The sequence below is a fragment of the Lissotriton helveticus genome, chromosome 1_1, assembly GCF_964261635.1.
Source record: "Lissotriton helveticus chromosome 1_1, aLisHel1.1, whole genome shotgun sequence".
Classification (NCBI taxonomy): domain Eukaryota; kingdom Metazoa; phylum Chordata; class Amphibia; order Caudata; family Salamandridae; genus Lissotriton; species Lissotriton helveticus.
The window spans coordinates 596943793-596962488 of NC_136057.1; the positions used below are offsets into that span (position 1 = coordinate 596943793).

Consider the following 18696-nt stretch of genomic DNA (forward strand, 5'->3'; position numbering starts at 1 on the left):
TCATGGCCATTAAAGGGTAGCATAGGCAGCGCTACGAGAGAATTTATTTGTACAAGTAAACACGGACATAATATTGTTCTAAATAGCATGATTGAAAAGGGGGGCGCCGATGTTGTGGCAAAAGCTCAATAGAGTTGCTCAATTCAAAATATTATCTCCCATATTTATACCAGGACCTTTATGCAGTAGGTGGAATTTAATAAAGGACAATAGTAATCGCCCTGGTTGGGCTAGTACTCAGTGGAGATGCTCCATTCAAATATTTTATCTCATGTGCTGAGTTAATGCAAATTAATAAAGACCAGTGGTCATGGCCCTTAATGAGATTGTATGTATATTCCTCTTGTTTATAGTTTCGTGGTGGGCAAGCAAATACTATAAACAGAGAAGAGGTTTTATTTACAACAGCTCAACCCCCATGAGATGGAATTAGTGTATCTAACTCACAAGGTAATTTTCATTCTCTCTACGTGTTTGACCATAGAGTACTGTGCCAAGGAACACCTATAACTGTGTATAAGGGGACCTGCTCAGCGCAGTTTGTTCCATTCCAACAATTCATTTAGCCCCTGCTGTTCACTCCGCTCTTGATATATCCAGCGTGCCTCTTTTGTCAACAGGCGTCTTTCCATGGTTTGCGCTTCACCTACCACTCTTTCCAAAACCACCCAGGAAAATGCATGTTTGTTACGATGACAGTGCTGCACTAATTTAGTGGTCAATTTTCCTTGTCGTATGGTACTGAGGTGTTCCTGAATACGGAGCTTAATCTTGCGTGTTGTTAGTCCAATGTATTCCAGGCCGCATTCACAGCTCAATCTGTACACAACATTAACAGTGTTACAGTTACTGAAATGGTTTAATGACCATATCTTCCCGGATTTTAATGTGACGGAGGTGCATTTTTCGGTAAGATGGCAGACTGAGCAACCCCCACAAGGGTAGTGGCCATTCGGTACAGTGGTTCTTTCAGTTGGTTTACTCTCTACCATTCTTGTATGGACTAATTTGTCCTTGAGATTCTGTGCTCTGCGGAATGCAAACCGGGGTGGAGGCATTTTATGCTCTTGTGTGGACAAAATATGCCAGTGTTTTCTAATGGCTTGCCGAATTTTGGAGGCCAACGGGTCAAAGGTCATGACCACGGGTAGACATTCTGATGTTTCTTTTGTTTGTGATTCCAAAAGGGCTGTACGTGGTGTGTTCAGGGCCCTCTTATTTGCTTGGTGGATAACTTTGTTTGGATAGTTTCGTGCTTTTAGTCTACTGCTTAGGTCTTTGGCTTGTTCTTTGTACACGTCCGTGGATGAGCAATTTCTTCTGTACCGCATGAACTGGCCTACTGGAAGGTTATCCCTCAAGGCCCTTGGGTGGTATGAATGGTAGGCTAATAGCGAATTTCTGTCGGTTGGTTTTTGATGTACTCTGGTGGTAATTTTTCCATCTTTGGCCTCAATATCTAGATCGAGGTAGACTGCACTTGTATGATGGTACTTCCATGTGAACCTGAGGCTCCTATCCTGGGTGTTCAACCAATCCAGAAATTCGACAAGTAAGTCTTCTTCACCAGACCAGATGAGGAGCACGTCATCAATATAACGTTTCCATAAACGTAGGTGGTCTTTGAAAGGGTTGTTATCTGATTCAATGACGTGCTCCTCAAACTGACCCACGTAGATACATGCTACGCTGGGTGCCATCGTCGCTCCCATCGATGTTCCCGTTACTTGCAGAAAGAGATCGTTTTTATAACAGAAATAGTTCCGTGTAAGCGCCAGCTCGACGCATTGCAAAACGAAGCTCTGTGGCGCATCGTAGAACCATTCTTGTTTGTTCAATGCTTTCGCTACTGCCACCAGAGCTGCTTCTTGTGGGATACATGAGTATAAAGACTCAATGTCTATGGTCACGATATATTCAGTGGTTGGGTTGAATGTCATGAGGTCCAGGGTATTCAAGATGTCGGTCGTGTCCTTTACATATGAATTTTGGGTTATGACTGATTCACGAAGGTAATAGTCTGCAAATTGAGACAAAGGTTCCAATATAGATTGGATACCTGATACAATAGGCCTGCCAGGGGGAGGCCTGGCAGGCTTATGTATCTTGGGGAGAATGTAAAAAGCAGGGGTCTTTGGGTTGGTGTTAATGAGAAACTCGGCCTCTTTAGCATTTATCCATTTCTTTTCCTTCGCGTTGGCGACTAGTTGAGTGATGGTATCCCTTAATTCAGGTGTTGGATCTCTGGCGAGGGGTTGGTAGTTAGCTCTCACATCCAACAGTCTTCGAACTTCGACATCATAATCATCTATATTTAGGATTACAATTGCGCCGCCCTTATCGGCGCTTTTGATGATTATTTTCTCGTTGCTCTGAAGGGACTTGATGGATTCCCAGTCTTCTCTCGTCATGTTTTTGAAGCCCATAGACTTGTTTTTATCCTCTATGGCTGTGATCTCCTCTAGAACTTTTGCTTCAAACACTGCTGTTTCAGGGCCAACCGATGCATTTGGAGGGCAAAATGATGAGGGTTTTCTTAAGTTTGAATGGTAACCCTTACTTTCTTCTGATATTTGTTTCACAAAAAACTTTTTTAGTTTTATTTTGCGCATTGTTTCATGGAACTCAGTTCGACATCTGAACGCATCATGGTTTGGTGTAGGCACAAAGCCAAGGCCTTTATTTAACACCTTCTCTTCTCCAGCAGTCAGTTGATGGGAGGAAAGGTTTATTACAATGCTGTTTATACCGGTTTCTTCCCCTTGCTCCGCGTCAGTCGTGGTGACGAGGTTTGCCATTGTGGTTGTTGGCGGTTCCCGCGTCCTCTCCCTCTTCCTTGTTGTTGTGGGAAGCCCGGGCCTTTGTTGGATGCTTGGCCCTGTTCTAAAAAATTCCTCAATAAGGTGCTTAAGTCAGTGTTAGTTGGTTCAGGTTGATTGAACCTCACTCTACTGGTGCTAGGGCCTGGTTCCGGGTCCTCTTCGCTTGACGTGTTAGCAAAAGACCAGTTGGCAGGTGTTCTTTTGCGTTGCTGAAACCGGGTTGTCTTACCGCTTCTGTTACCACTAGTCTGTGGCTGTTGTTCTTGATTGGATTGATAGTATGTATCGGTGGTATAGGGGAATGCCCACTCGTGTGTGTAACGTTGGAGGTTCCGTTGTAAACCTCTTGTTTTCTGCGTCACCATGTATTCCTTATACTCATCCAACTCTATATTGATCTTCTCTAGGTGTTCCTTGGCATCAGTAAAACTACTATCCCGGTTAATGGTTTCCTCTAATTCAGCAATTTCTTTTAATACCTCCTCACTTAGTCGCTGAGCTGTACTAATTATGAGGATTAACCAGTCCCTTGTACATTTGTTGGCGATGTAACTCCAATCACAACGGAATTTTTTATCATCCAAGAAGATGCGAGGCTCAATTCTGACTATTAGGCTAGCGGGGGAAGCACCTGCCTGGTAGTACTCTGACATAAGAGCTCCATGTAAAGCAATCCTTATATGTTTCTTTTTTAGATTACTGAGCTTCTCCCATTCCTCTCTTACTTTATTAGTCCCTTTTAGGGGATTATCGCTAAAGAGGGAAGGGCCTGCTAGAATCGCTGCAATTTGCGCGTCTGTGAAAGCCAGGCAATTTTTATCCATTCCACAGAAAAGTGGGGTGCAATACACAGCAAGTATCAATGAAATAGCAGCACGAATAAAAATCAGAGTGTATCTGAACAAGCTACGTTGGAAACTCTCACGGCTAATCTGCCGTACACGTCACACTCATCTACTAGGAGTACAGAGGGATTTACAGGACCAGGTCGCCCTCCACTCAATCAATCGAAAAGACAACAAGACCTAGTCCGCAGGGCAATCGTTTAGTGTATATCTGTGGGTATAAGTGGATATGTCTACAGATCTTTCCACCACACCTTTGAGTTTACCAATAGGTGTATTACTCCAGATGCTTGCCAATAAGTCATAAAAGTAGCCAATCTCTGATACATCTAACTTTAGACAACACAGGACATACATTCACAAGAGAGACGACACATGAAAAAATGTGTGAATAGCTAGAAGACACCTCACGGGCGCACCACCATTGGGGCCCCTGGTTGGTACTCACCAGGGTGGCCCTGTTCTCATCATTGGTATCAACTAGCTTAACAGAAAGGTGACCGACTCCCAAAGGAAAAAGACAGTGAATGGTGCAGTGGACACAAACTTATATGTGACAAGGACTAACAACGTTCAACATATAACAAAACAAATACTGAGCGCACAAGAATATGAACCTCTTTATTTGTATTCTCCTGTCCGCTAACAGTAGACACATATATAAAACAAAGAGAGAAGCGAATACTCCCTATCGATTCGCTTACAACTCGCTGCCGACATGTTTCATTGCCATGGTCAACATTCAGGCAATTTCTTCAGGGCACAGATGTTTTTTTAAAAAAAGCCACTGCCAGCAAGGTACTGTGGTTTGGGTGCTGTAAATCAAAGAAAGAAAGCACGTGTAAGGAGCTAACTGTGTTTGCACTGTGTGCTGTTATATCATTGCCAACCAACCACACTGCGGGGATGTAAATTACCTGGCTATAGCATCGACTTTCATACCGATATATTCATTAGTTTTGAAAAGTCGGGGACTCACTCCCACTCGGTAAGTGCAGTCTGTCCTCCCGTGAAAATATATCTATCAAAGACAAAAAAGCCACGCGCAGGCGGGCATTAAGAAAAGCTAGTCTAGTCTCACCGCAGTGTGGTTGGTTGGCAATGATATAACAGCACACAGTGCAAACACAGTTAGCTCCTTACACGTGCTTTCTTTCTTTGATTTACAGCACCCAAACCACAGTACCTTGCTGGCAGTGGCTTTTTTTAAAAAAACATCTGTGCCCTGAAGAAATTGCCTGAATGTTGACCATGGCAATGAAACATGTCGGCAGCGAGTTGTAAGCGAATCGATAGGGAGTATTCGCTTCTCTCTTTGTTTTATATATGTGTCTACTGTTAGCGGACAGGAGAATACAAATAAAGAGGTTCATATTCTTGTGCGCTCAGTATTTGTTTTGTTATATGTTGAACGTTGTTAGTCCTTGTCACATATAAGTTTGTGTCCACTGCACCATTCACTGTCTTTTTCCTTTGGGAGTCGGTCACCTTTCTGTTAAGCTAGTTGATACCAATGATGAGAACAGGGCCACCCTGGTGAGTACCAACCAGGGGCCCCAATGGTGGTGCGCCCGTGAGGTGTCTTCTAGCTATTCACACATTTTTTCATGTGTCGTCTCTCTTGTGAATGTATGTCCTGTGTTGTCTAAAGTTAGATGTATCAGAGATTGGCTACTTTTATGACTTATTGGCAAGCATCTGGAGTAATACACCTATTGGTAAACTCAAAGGTGTGGTGGAAAGATCTGTAGACATATCCACTTATACCCACAGATATACACTAAACGATTGCCCTGCGGACTAGGTCTTGTTGTCTTTTGTATATTTTTAGCACCATACCGCCCGACCATATGTTGACTTAATGAATACAATTTTTAAAAAATTCAAAAAAGAAGAGATTTGGGCTTGGTTATAACTAGTCGAAACGTATTTGATACGGCATCGAGCTTCCTGGTTCAATCCCTTGTGTAGTCGTCCGAAATTGAGTATTTAGAAGCCACTGCCTAATATCCTGAAACGGTCTTTGTAAAGCAGATTTTGAGAGTCTTGAAGGTAGCCTCTTGGAATGCTGCTCAACTGGCGGTGGTGTCTGGAGCCAAGGAATGGAGCATTCGCCAGGTACCAGACTGAGAGGTGCCACTGCTTGTTCCCAAGAGCCAAGGAATGGAGCATTTACCAGGTACCAGACTGAGAGGTGCCACTGCCTGATCCCAAGAGCCAAGGAATGGAGCATCCGCCAGGTACCAGACTGAGAGGTGCCACTGCCTGATCCCAAGAGCCAAGGAATGGAGCATCCGCCAGGTACCAGACTGAGAGGTGCGCACTGCCTGATCCTAAGTGTCAAGAAATGGAGTATCCGCCAGGTACCAGACTGAGAGGTGCCACTGCTTGATCTCAAGAGCCAAGGAATGGAGCATCTGCCAGGTACCAGACTGGGAGGTGCCACTGCCTGATCCCAAGAGCCAAGAAATGGAGCATTCGCCAGGTACCAGACTGAGAGGTGCACACTGCCTGATCCCAAGAGCCAAGGAATGGAGCATCCGCCAGGTACCAGACTGAGAGGTGCCACTGCCTGATCCCAAGAGCCAAGGAATGGAGCATCCGCCAGGTACCAGACTGAGAGGTGCCACTGCCTGATCCCAAGAGCCAAGAAATGGAGCATCCGCCAGGTAACAGACTGAGAGGTGCACACTGCCTGATCCCAAGAGCCAAAAAATGGAGCATCCGCCAGGTACTAGACTGAGAGGTGCCACTGCCTGATCCCAAGAGCCAAGGAATGGAGAATCCGCCAGGTACCAGACTGAGAGGTGCGCACTGCCTGATCCTAAGAGTCAAGGAAAGGAGCATCCGCCAGGTACCAGACTGAGAGGTGCCACTGCTTGATCTCAAGAGCCAAGGAATGGAGCATCCGCCAGGTACCAGACTGGGAGGTGCCACTGCCTGATCCCAAGAGCCAAGGAATGGAGCATTCGCCAGGTACCAGACTGAGAGGTGCACACTGCCTGATCCCAAGAGCCAAGGAATGGAGCATCCGCCAGGTACCAGACTGAGAGGTGCCACTGCCTGATCCCAAGAGCCAAGAAATGGAGCATCCGCCAGGTACCAGACTGAGAGGTGCCACTGCCTGATCCCAAGAGCCAAGGAATGAAGCATCCGCCAGGTACCAGACTGAGAGGTGCCACTGCCTGATCCCAAGAGCCAAGGAATGGAGCATCCGCCTGGTACCAGACGGAGAGGTGCCACTGCCTGATCCCAAGAGCCAAGGAATGGAGCATCCGCCAGGTACCAGACTGAGAGGTGCCACTGCCTGATCCCAAGAGCCAAGGAATGGAGCATCCGCCAGGTACTAGAAAGAGAGGTGCCACTGCCTGATCCCAAGAGCCAAGGAATGGAGCATCCGCCAGGTACCAGACTGAGAGGTGCGCACTGCCTGATCCTAAGAGTCAAGGAATGGAGCATCCGCCAGGTACCAGACTGAGAGGTGCCACTGCTTGATCTCAAGAGCCAAGGAATGGAGCATCCGCCAGGCTAGACTGGGAGGTGCCACTGCCTGATCCCAAGAGCCAAGGAATGGACCATCCACCAGGTACCAGACTGAGAGGTGCCACTGCCTGATCCCAAGAGCTAAGGAATGGAGCATCTGCCAGGTACTAGACTTAGAGGTGCCACTGCCTGATCCCAAGAGACAGGCTCTCTTGCTCCCACCTGCAGGTCAGAGCTGCTGAGCAGTGTGCCTGGCAATGCTGCGATTTCAAGGTGCAGTGTCAGCTCTGCCAACAGCTTGCTGAAATGTGGTAGTTTTGCGGCATTTACTTTTCAGGATCCCTTTCTTCTGGTTTCAATCTTTCTACCCAGCCTACTATGGTGCCCATGCACTGTTCTCTAAGGGCCCAATTCACAAAAGTAATCTGAGACAAAATCCTAACTTTACGACTTTCGGTATTCACAAAAGGCATTTAGTAGTAATTAAGTTAGGATTCCTAACTTTACTACTACAAATGTGAGACATAATCCTAACGTTACGACTTTCGGAATTCACAAAAGGCATTTAGTAGTAGTAAGATTCCTAACTTTACTACTACTAAACTGAGACAAAATCCTAACTTTACGACTTTCGGTATTCACAAAAGGCATTTAGTAGTAGTAAACTTAGGAATCCTAACTTTACTACTACTAAATGCTTTTTGGGAATACCAAAAGTCGTAACGTTAGGATTTTGTCTCAGATTACTTTTGTGAATCGGGCCCAAGGTTGTCACAGTCATGATAGGGAGAGATAGGTTCTGCATTGGATGGGGAGCCGACATCACAGAAGGAGGTAGTGAAGAGAAGGCAACTCGGCTAGCTTGACGACCTTAAATCCACCACCCATGACTGACTGCCTCACCTGACACACCTCAGCATGAAGCATGAACCTGGAAGGCAGTCTCTTGAAAATCCTGCCTGGTGCTAGAGGCTGGTATCAGAATTCAGACTGCCTGGGCCATAACATGGCAGACTGGGTGAGTGGCACCTTCTGTCCATGTAGATGAATGAAAGCCCCTGAGAGTTGAAGGCAGGAAGCTCACATTGTAAAGCACTGAGCAGTAAAGAAGCAGTGATTGTGGTACTGGTTCTGCAAACACAACTGTTCACCAAGTAAAGAACCCTGGGCTAGTCAGTGGGAAAGGGGCAGGAATCCAACTCCTTTGAGACGGCACGTGAGCACAACTGAGCCAGCTGTGTCTACAAGATTGAAACATTAAGAGTACGAGCATGAATTGAGGAGAAGCATAAAAAGTATACCAACGACCAGCAGGTGGCACTGCAGTGCAGACAGTCTACCCTGCACTACCACGCTTGAGAGCTGAAGATACGAGATCATGGATCCAGTACCAAGAACTGACACCCTAGACTGATCTGGGAGTTACTCTATGTTATTGATCTAAAATCCAGACCCTGGCATGAAATCTGCACGCTCCTCCGTCTCACCATGCTTCCCTATAACCCTCTACATTACCACACAGAAGACGTTAACACCATCGATGCGGTGCATTTTCCCGCTGTGCGCTGGAAAATTTAAAAAAACGCGGTTCATGACGAGCTCAGCTCGTCATGAGTGTACAAGAGGTGTACTTCATGACGAGCTGAGCTCGTCATGAGCATCGAAGGAGTTAAAAACTCATCTTGTCTCCTAGTCAGGTCAATTTGCCATCACTTAACCCCTTCGCTGCTGGCCCGTTTCTGCCGCTGTGCGGTAAACAAACGAACAGGGTGGCGCCGCGACAAACCCCAGCCGTCATCAGCACACGAGCACCGCGGAGCATGACGGCTGGGGTTCGTCACCAGCATGCAAGGGGTTAACTTGCGAGCACCTTGCACAAGCGTTTTACCCAAGTTAATCTGTCAAACTGCACTGGATGGGAGGGATGGTGAATTAAGTGTCTGGCCCAGACGGTAAATTGAATCCTGGTTGGAATCAAGGATCAGCCATGCTCTTTCACAGAAGACGGTCAACAAAGCTGAAGGAATGAAATTAGATTTGTAAAGTGCAAGTAGCTGCTGCCGAGGGGAGTGTCCCACAGCTAAGCCATTCGGGTAATTGCTATTTCTCTAAAGGTCTCTAACAAGAAGAGTCGTAAGTCCTTTTCTGAAGGCCGATTCTAGTTTGTCTCCCAAAATCTTCTGGTAGAGCATTACAGAGCCTAGGGACCCCTGCGGAAAAGGATCTTCTGCTCAACCTGACTCTGCGGCCCCCAGCTTGATTTTGCAGACCCTAGAATTAATCAGGTGATCACCTCCCATGAAATGCTTGATCGCCAGTTGAGAGCTACCTTTGACGAGGTGATGGGAAGGATCAAGAAAAATAATCTAGACGGCCTTGATTTCCAGAGGGACTCATAAACTGGGGTAACAGAAGAATTATTTGCTCGGGTCTTACCATCCCTCCTAGAGCGCCCATGCTTTGTCTTTCATTTCTTGATTGGGCAGGCCTTTATATGAGAGTTCACCTTGTGGCCGACTGAATAAAAGCCTGGCACCTGAAATCAATCCCCTGTTCATGTGGATCCATAAGAGAATGACATCTGGACTCATTTTCACAGAAGAGTTAGGTTTCATTGTTAAAAAAGAGGTTTAAGTATTTAATAGATATTTCTTTTTTTTACATACATTTGGAGTAAAACAAACCCTGATATTTTACCAAAACACATCTTAATATAGTGATGTAATAGAAAATGTGAAAAGCTGTATCCATACCTCTGTTCCAATGAATGTCGGGCGGATGTAGAGGCTGGCCGAAGTTGAGTAGGGAACCCATTCTTGGTCAACTTCAATAAACTTAAGAATGCACTTCAAAAGCTCTTCTTTGTCGAATGGCTGAAAAGAATGAATGGAAAGCAATGATAGTTACTTAACTAGCGACAAATGACAGTCCAATATAAATTACGCACGAAGCACGTCAGGAGAATTTAAATAGATTATTAACAAATAAACATTATTCTGTAGATGTGTGTGCATGTCTGTTCAAGCTCACTAGAATAATAAATGTCCTTCTGGGTGGGCATCCTGAATATCGAAGCCACAATATTGAGAGAGGCACATATAGAGGCCAAAATATCGAAAGGTAAGTATACATTTTGAATACCTAACTCCGCATATATGTGCCTTGGAAATAGATACGCAGATGTGGATTTAGTAATCGTAAGTCTTTTCTTCCGGTGCATGCACTCTATTCTTCCTCTATAAGCACTTACGTTTCGCTATTTTGGTCTTCGTTACTTTGCCTCTGATGTTCTTGTCTCATGATATTCAGTGGTACGTTACTTTTTCTGTGTTTCCAAGGTGTCTTGATAAAGAGGTGGTGCTCCTGATACCAGGTTTGTAGGGGGTATAGGAATTTATTTTCACAGCTGTGGCGCACGCACTGTGCGACCGTTTTGGCATTGCAAATTTTGCTCTCTGAAGCACTTTCATTTTCAGAGGCAAATCAGCAATGCACATGACTTTAGCTAAATGGAAGACTAAGACAGCTTTTCTTGTTTACAAACGCCCCTGTTCACAGCGGCATAAAATAGTCCACCTGGATCATCTGCACCCAGGGACCTAACCCAAGACTTTCTACTCCACTGTTACCAGAACAGAGTCCCACTTGAATCAACCGCCCCAAATCAAACCTAACAATGAAACCCGAGTATCTGCTGACAGAACTGCTGGGTGAGTGTCAGGGAACTGCTGGGTGAGTGTCAAGGGAACTGCTGGGTGAGTGTCAGGGAACTGCTGGGTGAGTGTCAGGGGAACTGCTGATTGAGTGTCAGGGGAACCACTGGGTGAGTCTGGGTTAGTGTCAGAGAACTGCTGGGTGACTGTCAAAGGAACTGCTATGTGAGTGTCATGGAAACTGCTGGGTGAGTCTGCGTTATTGTCAGGGGACTGCTAGGTGAGTGTCAAGGGAACTGCAAGGTGAGTGTCAAGGAAACTGCTGGGTGAGTGTCAGGAAACTGCTGGGTGAGTGTCAGGAAACTGCTGGGTGAGTGTCAGGAAACTGCTGGGTGTGAAACTGCTGGGTGAGTGCCAGGCAACTGCTGGGCAAGTGTCAGGGAACTGGTAGGTGAGTGTCAGGGGAACTTCTGGGTGAGCGTCAGGGGAACTGCAGGGAGAGTGTCAGGGGAACTGCTGGGTGAGTGTCAGGGGAACTGCTGGGTGAATGTTAGGGAACTCCTGGGTGAGTGCCAGGGGAACTGCTGGGTGAGTGTCAGGGGAACTGCTGGGTGAGTGTCAGGGAAACTGCTGGATGAGTGCCAAGGAACTGCTGGGTGAGTGCCAGAGAACTGCTGGGTGAGTGTCAGGGGGACTGCTGGGTGAGTGTCAAGGGAACTGCTGGGTGAGTGCCTCCACTGGCTCGGTTAACTGTCCCCCTTTACGCAGCGGTCTGTACGACACAGCACTGTTGGGTCACAGTAAAAATTATTTCACCCTCCTGAAGGCTGGACTACTGAAGCCTGATTAAACGTCTTCAAAACATTGAGTTATATTGTGTCATGGCTCGCAAGAAAGCCCCCAGGCACATAATTCTTGCACAATTAAAGTAGATAGATTTTCCTGACTGTTTCGGACTTGACCATGAAAAAGGACTGACCAGCCCAAAGATACAATTGAAATGATTAGTATGGGCGAGTGCAAGCGAGTGAAGATTCCGAACTCGCATTGTCTCGCTCAAAATATGTTCTTACTTGTGTGTTAATGACAGCGACAACTTACTAAAGTCAAACTCCTAGAGGAGAGACCAATGGCTATTGGCAACATCTGCAAGGTCACAAGATCATGGACTGGGATCACCTTGCGCGGTCACAGTTGTAGTGGGGAAAACAAACACAATAAGGCACACGTGGTCCAGATTGTTGGCAGCACACATGCGAAAAAACTCCCAATGTCGAATACTCAGTCACCAACTCGCCCGTGGCTTGCCAACAACAGTCTACATCCGTATTACAGAAGGCAAAATATTTGTTCAGCAAACGGACAAGTGATGCCATGTGAGAGCTCTTGTTAATTTAATATGTACAATAAACATTGACAAAACTTTGGGTGAAAAGATGCTTCTAGCATTTTACCATCATTTGTGTATTTAAGGAGGTGGGTGCTTGAGGTAATTTCCAGCTAAATAAGTTTATTTAACAAAATGTCATGTCCTGTTTTTATTCACTACATCTGCAATGCTGCATTCTAAGATAGTGTCCCGATTCGTCCCTACAGTTGGACAATCGGCTGGCGGGTGCACATTTTACGGAGTGTGACTAAGGACTTTGAGGTTATAACAGGTCAAACCACATTTGCATTACTTGTATATCCATAAACCAACATCAAATAGCAACGGAAGACACAAGGACTTGCCAAGATTTCCCAAACAATATGTGGCCTACTGGTGGTCATTCTATGTGCATACAGTAAACCATCAGCACAGGTTAAGCTTGAAAAGAAGTAAACTATATACCGCTGTCATTCGACCATGTACTGTGCTAAAGGTTATCTGATCATTTCAGTCCATGTTTGCCAAACATCATATATCCCCTACTGAGCTCCTAGTTTACAATGCATTCCTGTTGTGTAAGTAACAAGCTGTTCACTCCCACTAAACCAATGGTTCTTAACCTGTGATCCAAGGGCCCCATGGGGTCTGTCAAGCCTAGTCAGGGGGTCCCTGACTGCTAAGAAAAGTATATAATAATAATAGATTAATACATTGGATGCAAATAAAGAAGCAAAATATACAAATTACATTTTTAAAATGTTCTGTAAATCTGAAGGACTTTGAAATTGGAGGCTAAAAACTGAGTTAGTATCCTCAGATTGATTCATGGGAGCAGCAAAAGTGCATCACACAGAATATAGTACGGATGATAAGCTACATCAATTGAATTTAGAAAAGCTTCAACTTTCCTATTAAAATTAAAATGTTGATTTTTTTTACATTTGTTTGTGAATTCAATACAATATTTTATCATTTTTGTATCTGTTCATGAATGCTTGTTTCTGTATCTTTTGTGTATTCTTTTGCAGCTCAAATCACAGAAAATGCTCAGGCCAGAGATAAACAAAATCATACCGGCAGGACATTTCCATTTTAAAGCATACAGCCCCACCAGAAAGCAGGATGGACCAGCTTAAAAATATTCTTTTAGTCTTTTATGGAACAAAATTAGGTAGCTGTAAAATAACAGGCTTGGACTGACAGCTTGATGTAATCTGAAATTTATACCCGAAGAATGTTTCAACTTCTAGCACCTCCGGAAGTGCCTGAAATAGAGAAGTGTCTTGAAAGCAAGACTTTAAGGAAAATGCAAAAGTCAATCAACCAGGGTAACTGAAAATGAATAGGTGTAATTGCGATCAAATAGTTGAGACCGCCAAATCAGCCACATAGCACGGTAGAGGACATATGTGTAAGATGCAGGGATGAGGCAAGATGATCAGATACAAATGCAATGTCAAAGACTGAAAATTACTAAAGTTTCAAGCATATTTCAAAATTCAGAAGAGGTGGGGGATACAAAAGGGGATTCTCCTTACAAGGTGCAGGTAGAAGAAACAGACAGTAGGAACAGACAAAAAACAAGTTCCTGACGTGAAACTGGAGGTTAATAGCAGAATGTAGGCGAACCCAAAGTCAGACACAAAAGGACAAATATGCAGTGCACACGGAAAGAAAAGCTAAGAGACATTCATGGGAGGTTCAAAGAACAAGAGATCAGCAGGACCTACATTCTTGAGGGGTTTCACTTATCAAATAATGAGGCATCAAAACTTGTATAGCTCAATTCTAGTCAGCCAGAAATTGGCAGTGGGATGCACACATCTACTCGCAAAAAGAAACAAAACCAATAAAATGCATATCGAAATTAGAGTCACAACATGTTACCATTAAAAAAGGAGCATTTCAATGGCGCTCCTTTATATTGGAATAAGAAGCCTTCAAAGTATGATAATCATTGTCTTTTGAATCAGTCCCCACAGGAAACACCACATGGAACAGAAAGTTTAGAGGGTTCTGACTAGGACATTAAAAGAGTACAATGGACAGTGTAAAAGTCATTTTGTCATTCTGCTCTAAAGCTGTATTAAACCAACCATCCAAAATGGGTTTTTGGGGAAATATACATAACATTGTCAAGGGTACCACAAGTTGTTCGGCATGTCAAGACTGTGAACCTATTGCATCTTCAATTTCTGACACTGCAGCCAGAAGGAAATATGGCCGAAGTCTTCAAGACTTAGAGGTTAGATCTTTAAATGCTAAGGAAGCCAAGACTAGTAGATTGGCAGGGACGCCATGGGGCCCTTGACTGCTGTTGGGGTAGTAAACTACAGCATTATCAGGGTTCAATGGGTCCCTCGGGGCTCTTAGCACCAATCCCAATGGTAACCATGCACTTGGCCAAGCAGAGACATACATGATTACTCGAAGAGCTGTATTTAGAACTTACACCCACTGAGCTAGGGCTCCTCTAAAAACCTCGCCAACAGACAACTGTTTAGCAGACACAGGAATACAAAATAGGAATCTGTAACTTTAGTGCATGAACCCAGAAATTAGCAGACGCAATTAGAAGTATGTAAGGTTGGACCATGACTACTTCACAACCCAGTAGACAGGAGCTGGTGCTTAGAAGTGCTGCAACAGTGGAAAAGATTCATAGAAATAAATTTGAATGAACCCGTTTTATGAGGCTTAAGGGCAAACGGCACTCCTATGAGTTTCTTTGAGTTATTCTATTTGCAAAATCAAGTATTAATACTTGAGTGGCTTCTATTCAAGAAGAGACAGTAGTAGTGTGAGACAGAGAAACACAGAGAAGGTATATTTGAATTACTATTAAATATGACTTGATGCTAACATCTTACAATAATAGCAGCAATGTCTGAATTTGTGGATAAAGAGTGAGTAGTCCATATAAAGATATAGAGTTCTCGAACAAGTGAAGACAAAAAGAGCAGGTAATTTTCAAAATCCAGCACCACTCAAAGGAGACATACATATGTTATTGGCAGTGTTTGTAGGTTAGCTTCAAGTAGAAGTATAGTGTCAGGGGTGGAGGGGAATAACTTGAGCTGCCTTTCAAGGAGCCGCCATTTCAAGTAACTTAGACCCTTACAGCGTTAAAAATAGAGGCTCTGCGACGCAGTTGGCGCTCACAACAGCGCGTTATGCCAGATTAAAAGAGGGCGACCTCCGGAAGCGAAACCGAAACTGCTTTCCATGTGGAGAGGGCTGTCAAAGTAACAAGGGCTGCAACGGAAGATCAGCGCTGTGGATGGCAGGCGCCGGGCCAGGCTGTGGCAGGAGTTACTGGAGACTGTGTCCCGCGAAGTGCCTAGGACCGCCGCATCAGGCCATGTCCCGGGAGGCATTGTGATGTCAGCGGGGAGCTCGGCGCTTAGTGAAAGCAGGCACCGGGCCAAATTGAGGCAACGCAGAAAACGGGTGCAGGTACTAATATAGATCCACAGACAGGATCTTGGCTGCAGTGGAGGGGCCCAATCATGCCTCCGGGGGCTCAGCGCGTTGAGAAGCAGGCGATGGGCCAGGCTGTGGTGGACAACAGCTGCCGCGGATGGGGCGTGGACACGCCTCTATCAGTGTCTGGGGTGAGGTGAAGGCAGAACGGGCACAAGCACCGACCCTCGGCGGCAATGGAGAGCCCGGCCCGCCGCAGCACCAGCGCACCACTCCAGGAGAGCAGGGGAGAGGGGGCCGCAGTCTGCAGAGGCAGGCGGGCGCCGGACCTGGAGTAAGAGCTGCATCCTCCAGAATGTTGTGCTGGAGCTATTTCCAAGAAATTATTCTTTGTGGCCTATACCATCTCTTATATTAGGCATCTCAAGCCAAGAAAACATTAGTCCAGCATAAACTGATCCCTTCCTCTACCAAAGGCAAGACAATGCACAGAAATGGAGTGGAATCAGCCCAAGGGGCAGCCCTAGATCTAAGAGGAGAAAGAAAATGACCTCTTGGCTCGCCAACTGTGGTAGAGGCCTTAATCTTCAAAGTGGCGAAACATTTCATTGGTCTCTATGGCTCTTCATTACCTCCATGTCCATTTACTTTTTTTATACTGGAATTTATCCAACTACTTCTCCACAAACATCAACAGTACGAATTCAACTATCAAGAAGTATACAAATGGACAGGCATGAAGTGCAGCTGAAAGAAGATGTTGTTTTAAGTGCCATTTGAAAACAGTCATTAAGGGGAAAGAAGCACCTCGGTGGGAAAATGTTTCTAGTTTTCAGTGCGGAAATATGAAAGAGCAAAAACCAAAAGATGCACAAGGAGGGAAGGACTACTAATAAACAACGATTGGCAGAGCAGGAAAGCAGCGTAAACAAGAGGAAGAGTGAGTCAATGGAGCATTTAAAAACAAAGGAAAGCAAGAGAAAATAAAAATAGACAAGCATTTGCAATGCATAAGGTCTCGCATTAGGAAAGTTTGAGCTATTGGTATTGTAAATGACACATTTTTTATATATGTGTTGGTTTTGAAAATAGCAAAAATAATAGATTTGCCATTTACAATGCCAATAGTTATAACTTGTGACACCTATAGCATTTGTAATGCAATATGTGTTGTATTCACGTGACTTGGATGTATTGATATTACAAATAACAATGGCTTTGAATTTTTTTAATAATTAATACTTAAATAAAAGTTATTGTAATTTTTAATAGCAATAGCTTAAACTTTTGTAAATAACTTTTGTGAAGAATATGTTCAGTGTATTTTATTGTGACGAAAATCCAAGAACAGAAGTGAAATACTAACCTCTTTTTGTGACATTTGTAATAAAGCTTGAAACATTGAGAGATCATATTTGACCCAGTTGTTGTTGAATGGTTGCACAGATTGATGCTGTGGTGGCGCTGAGTGATGTTGTGGTGGCGACTAGTGATGCTGTGGCATTCAATGATCCTGTGGTAGCGCATAGTGATGTTGTTGTGCCCCTTAGTGATGCTGTTGTGGTGCTGAGTGATGCTGTGGTGATGCGATAGATAGAGTGAGTGGGATAGATAGATAGAGTGAGGGCGATAGATAGATAGAGGGAGGGCGATAGATAGGAGTGAGGGCGATATATAGCTAGACAGATAGATAGAGTGAGGGCGATAGGTAGATAGATAGAGTGAGGGCGATAGATAGATAGCGTGAGGGCGATAGATAGAGTGAGGGCAATAGATAGAGTGAGGGTGTTAGATAGAGTGAGGGTGTTAGATAGATCGATAGATAGATAGATAGATCGATAGATAGATAGATAGATAGATAGATAGATAGATAGATAGATAGATAGATAGATAGATAGATAGATAGATAGATAGATAGATAGATAGAGGGAGATGGATAGAGTGAGGGTGATAGATAGATAGTGAGGGCAATAGCAAGATAGATAGAGTGAGGGCAATAGCAAGATAGAGTGAGGGCGATAGATAGAGTGAGGGCGATAGATAGAGTGAGGGCGATAGATAGAGTGAGGGCGATAGATTGATAGATAGAGTGAGGGCGATTAGATAGATAGAGGGCGATAGATAGATAGATAGAGTTAGGGCGATAGATAGATAGAGTGAGGGCGATAGATAGATAGAGTGAGGGCGATAGATAGAGTGAGGGCGATAGATAGAGAGAGGGCGATAGATAGAGTGAGGGCGATAGAGTGAAGGCGATTAGATAGATAGAGTGAGGCCGATAGATAGAATGAGGGCGATAGATAGACAGATAGAGTGAGGGCGATAGATAGAGTGAGGGCGATAGATAGACAGATAGAGTGAGGGCGATAGATAGATAGACAGATAGAGGGAGGGCGATGGACAGATAGAGTGAGGGCGATAGATAGATAGATAGTTGTGTGTGGTTGTGGTTGTGTGTGCGTGGTTGTGTGTGTGTGGTGTGTGTTATGCTTTGTTTTGCTATGTTTTGTTGTGTTTGGTATGCTATGCTATGTTTTGCTAGGCTATGATATGTTTTGTTTTGTTATGCTATGTTTTGTTTTGTTTTGTTATGCTGTGTTTTGTTAAGCTATGCTATGTTTTGTTGTGTTATGCTATGTTTTGTTGTGTTTTGTTAAGCTATGCTATGCTTGGTTAGGCTATGCTATGCTTGGTTAGGCTATGCTCTATGCTTGGTTAGGCTATGCTCTATGCTCTATGCTTGGTTAGGCTATGCTCTATGCTTGGTTAGGCTATGCTCTATGCTTGGTTAGGCTATGCTCTATGCTTGGTTAGGCTATGCTCTATGCTTGGTTAGGCTATGCTCTATGCTTGGTTAGGCTATGCTCTATGCTCTATGCTTGGTTAGGCTATGCTCTATGCTTGGTTAGGCTATGCTCTATGCTTGGTTAGGCTATGCTCTATGCTTGGTTAGGCTATGCTCTATGCTTGATTAGGCTATGCTCTATGCTTGGTTAGGCTATGCGCTATGCTTGGTTAGGCTAGGTTATGCGCTATGCTTGGTTAGGCTAGGTTATGCGCTATGCTTGGTTAGGTTAGGTTATGCGCTATGCTTGGTT

The 18696-nt window shown here is 44.6% G+C and overlaps 1 protein-coding gene across 2 annotated transcripts in view; it reads right to left on the reverse strand.

Moving 5' to 3' along the window:
• Positions 1-18696, reverse strand: part of BCAT1 (branched chain amino acid transaminase 1) — a 392482-nt gene that overhangs the window by 140949 nt on the left and 232837 nt on the right. For both annotated transcript variants that reach the window (XM_078674099.1, XM_078674098.1), the window contains exon 5: positions 9904-10023. In XM_078674099.1, coding sequence (XP_078530225.1) covers positions 9904-10023 — 120 coding nt within the window. The remainder of the gene's footprint in view (positions 1-9903; positions 10024-18696) is intronic.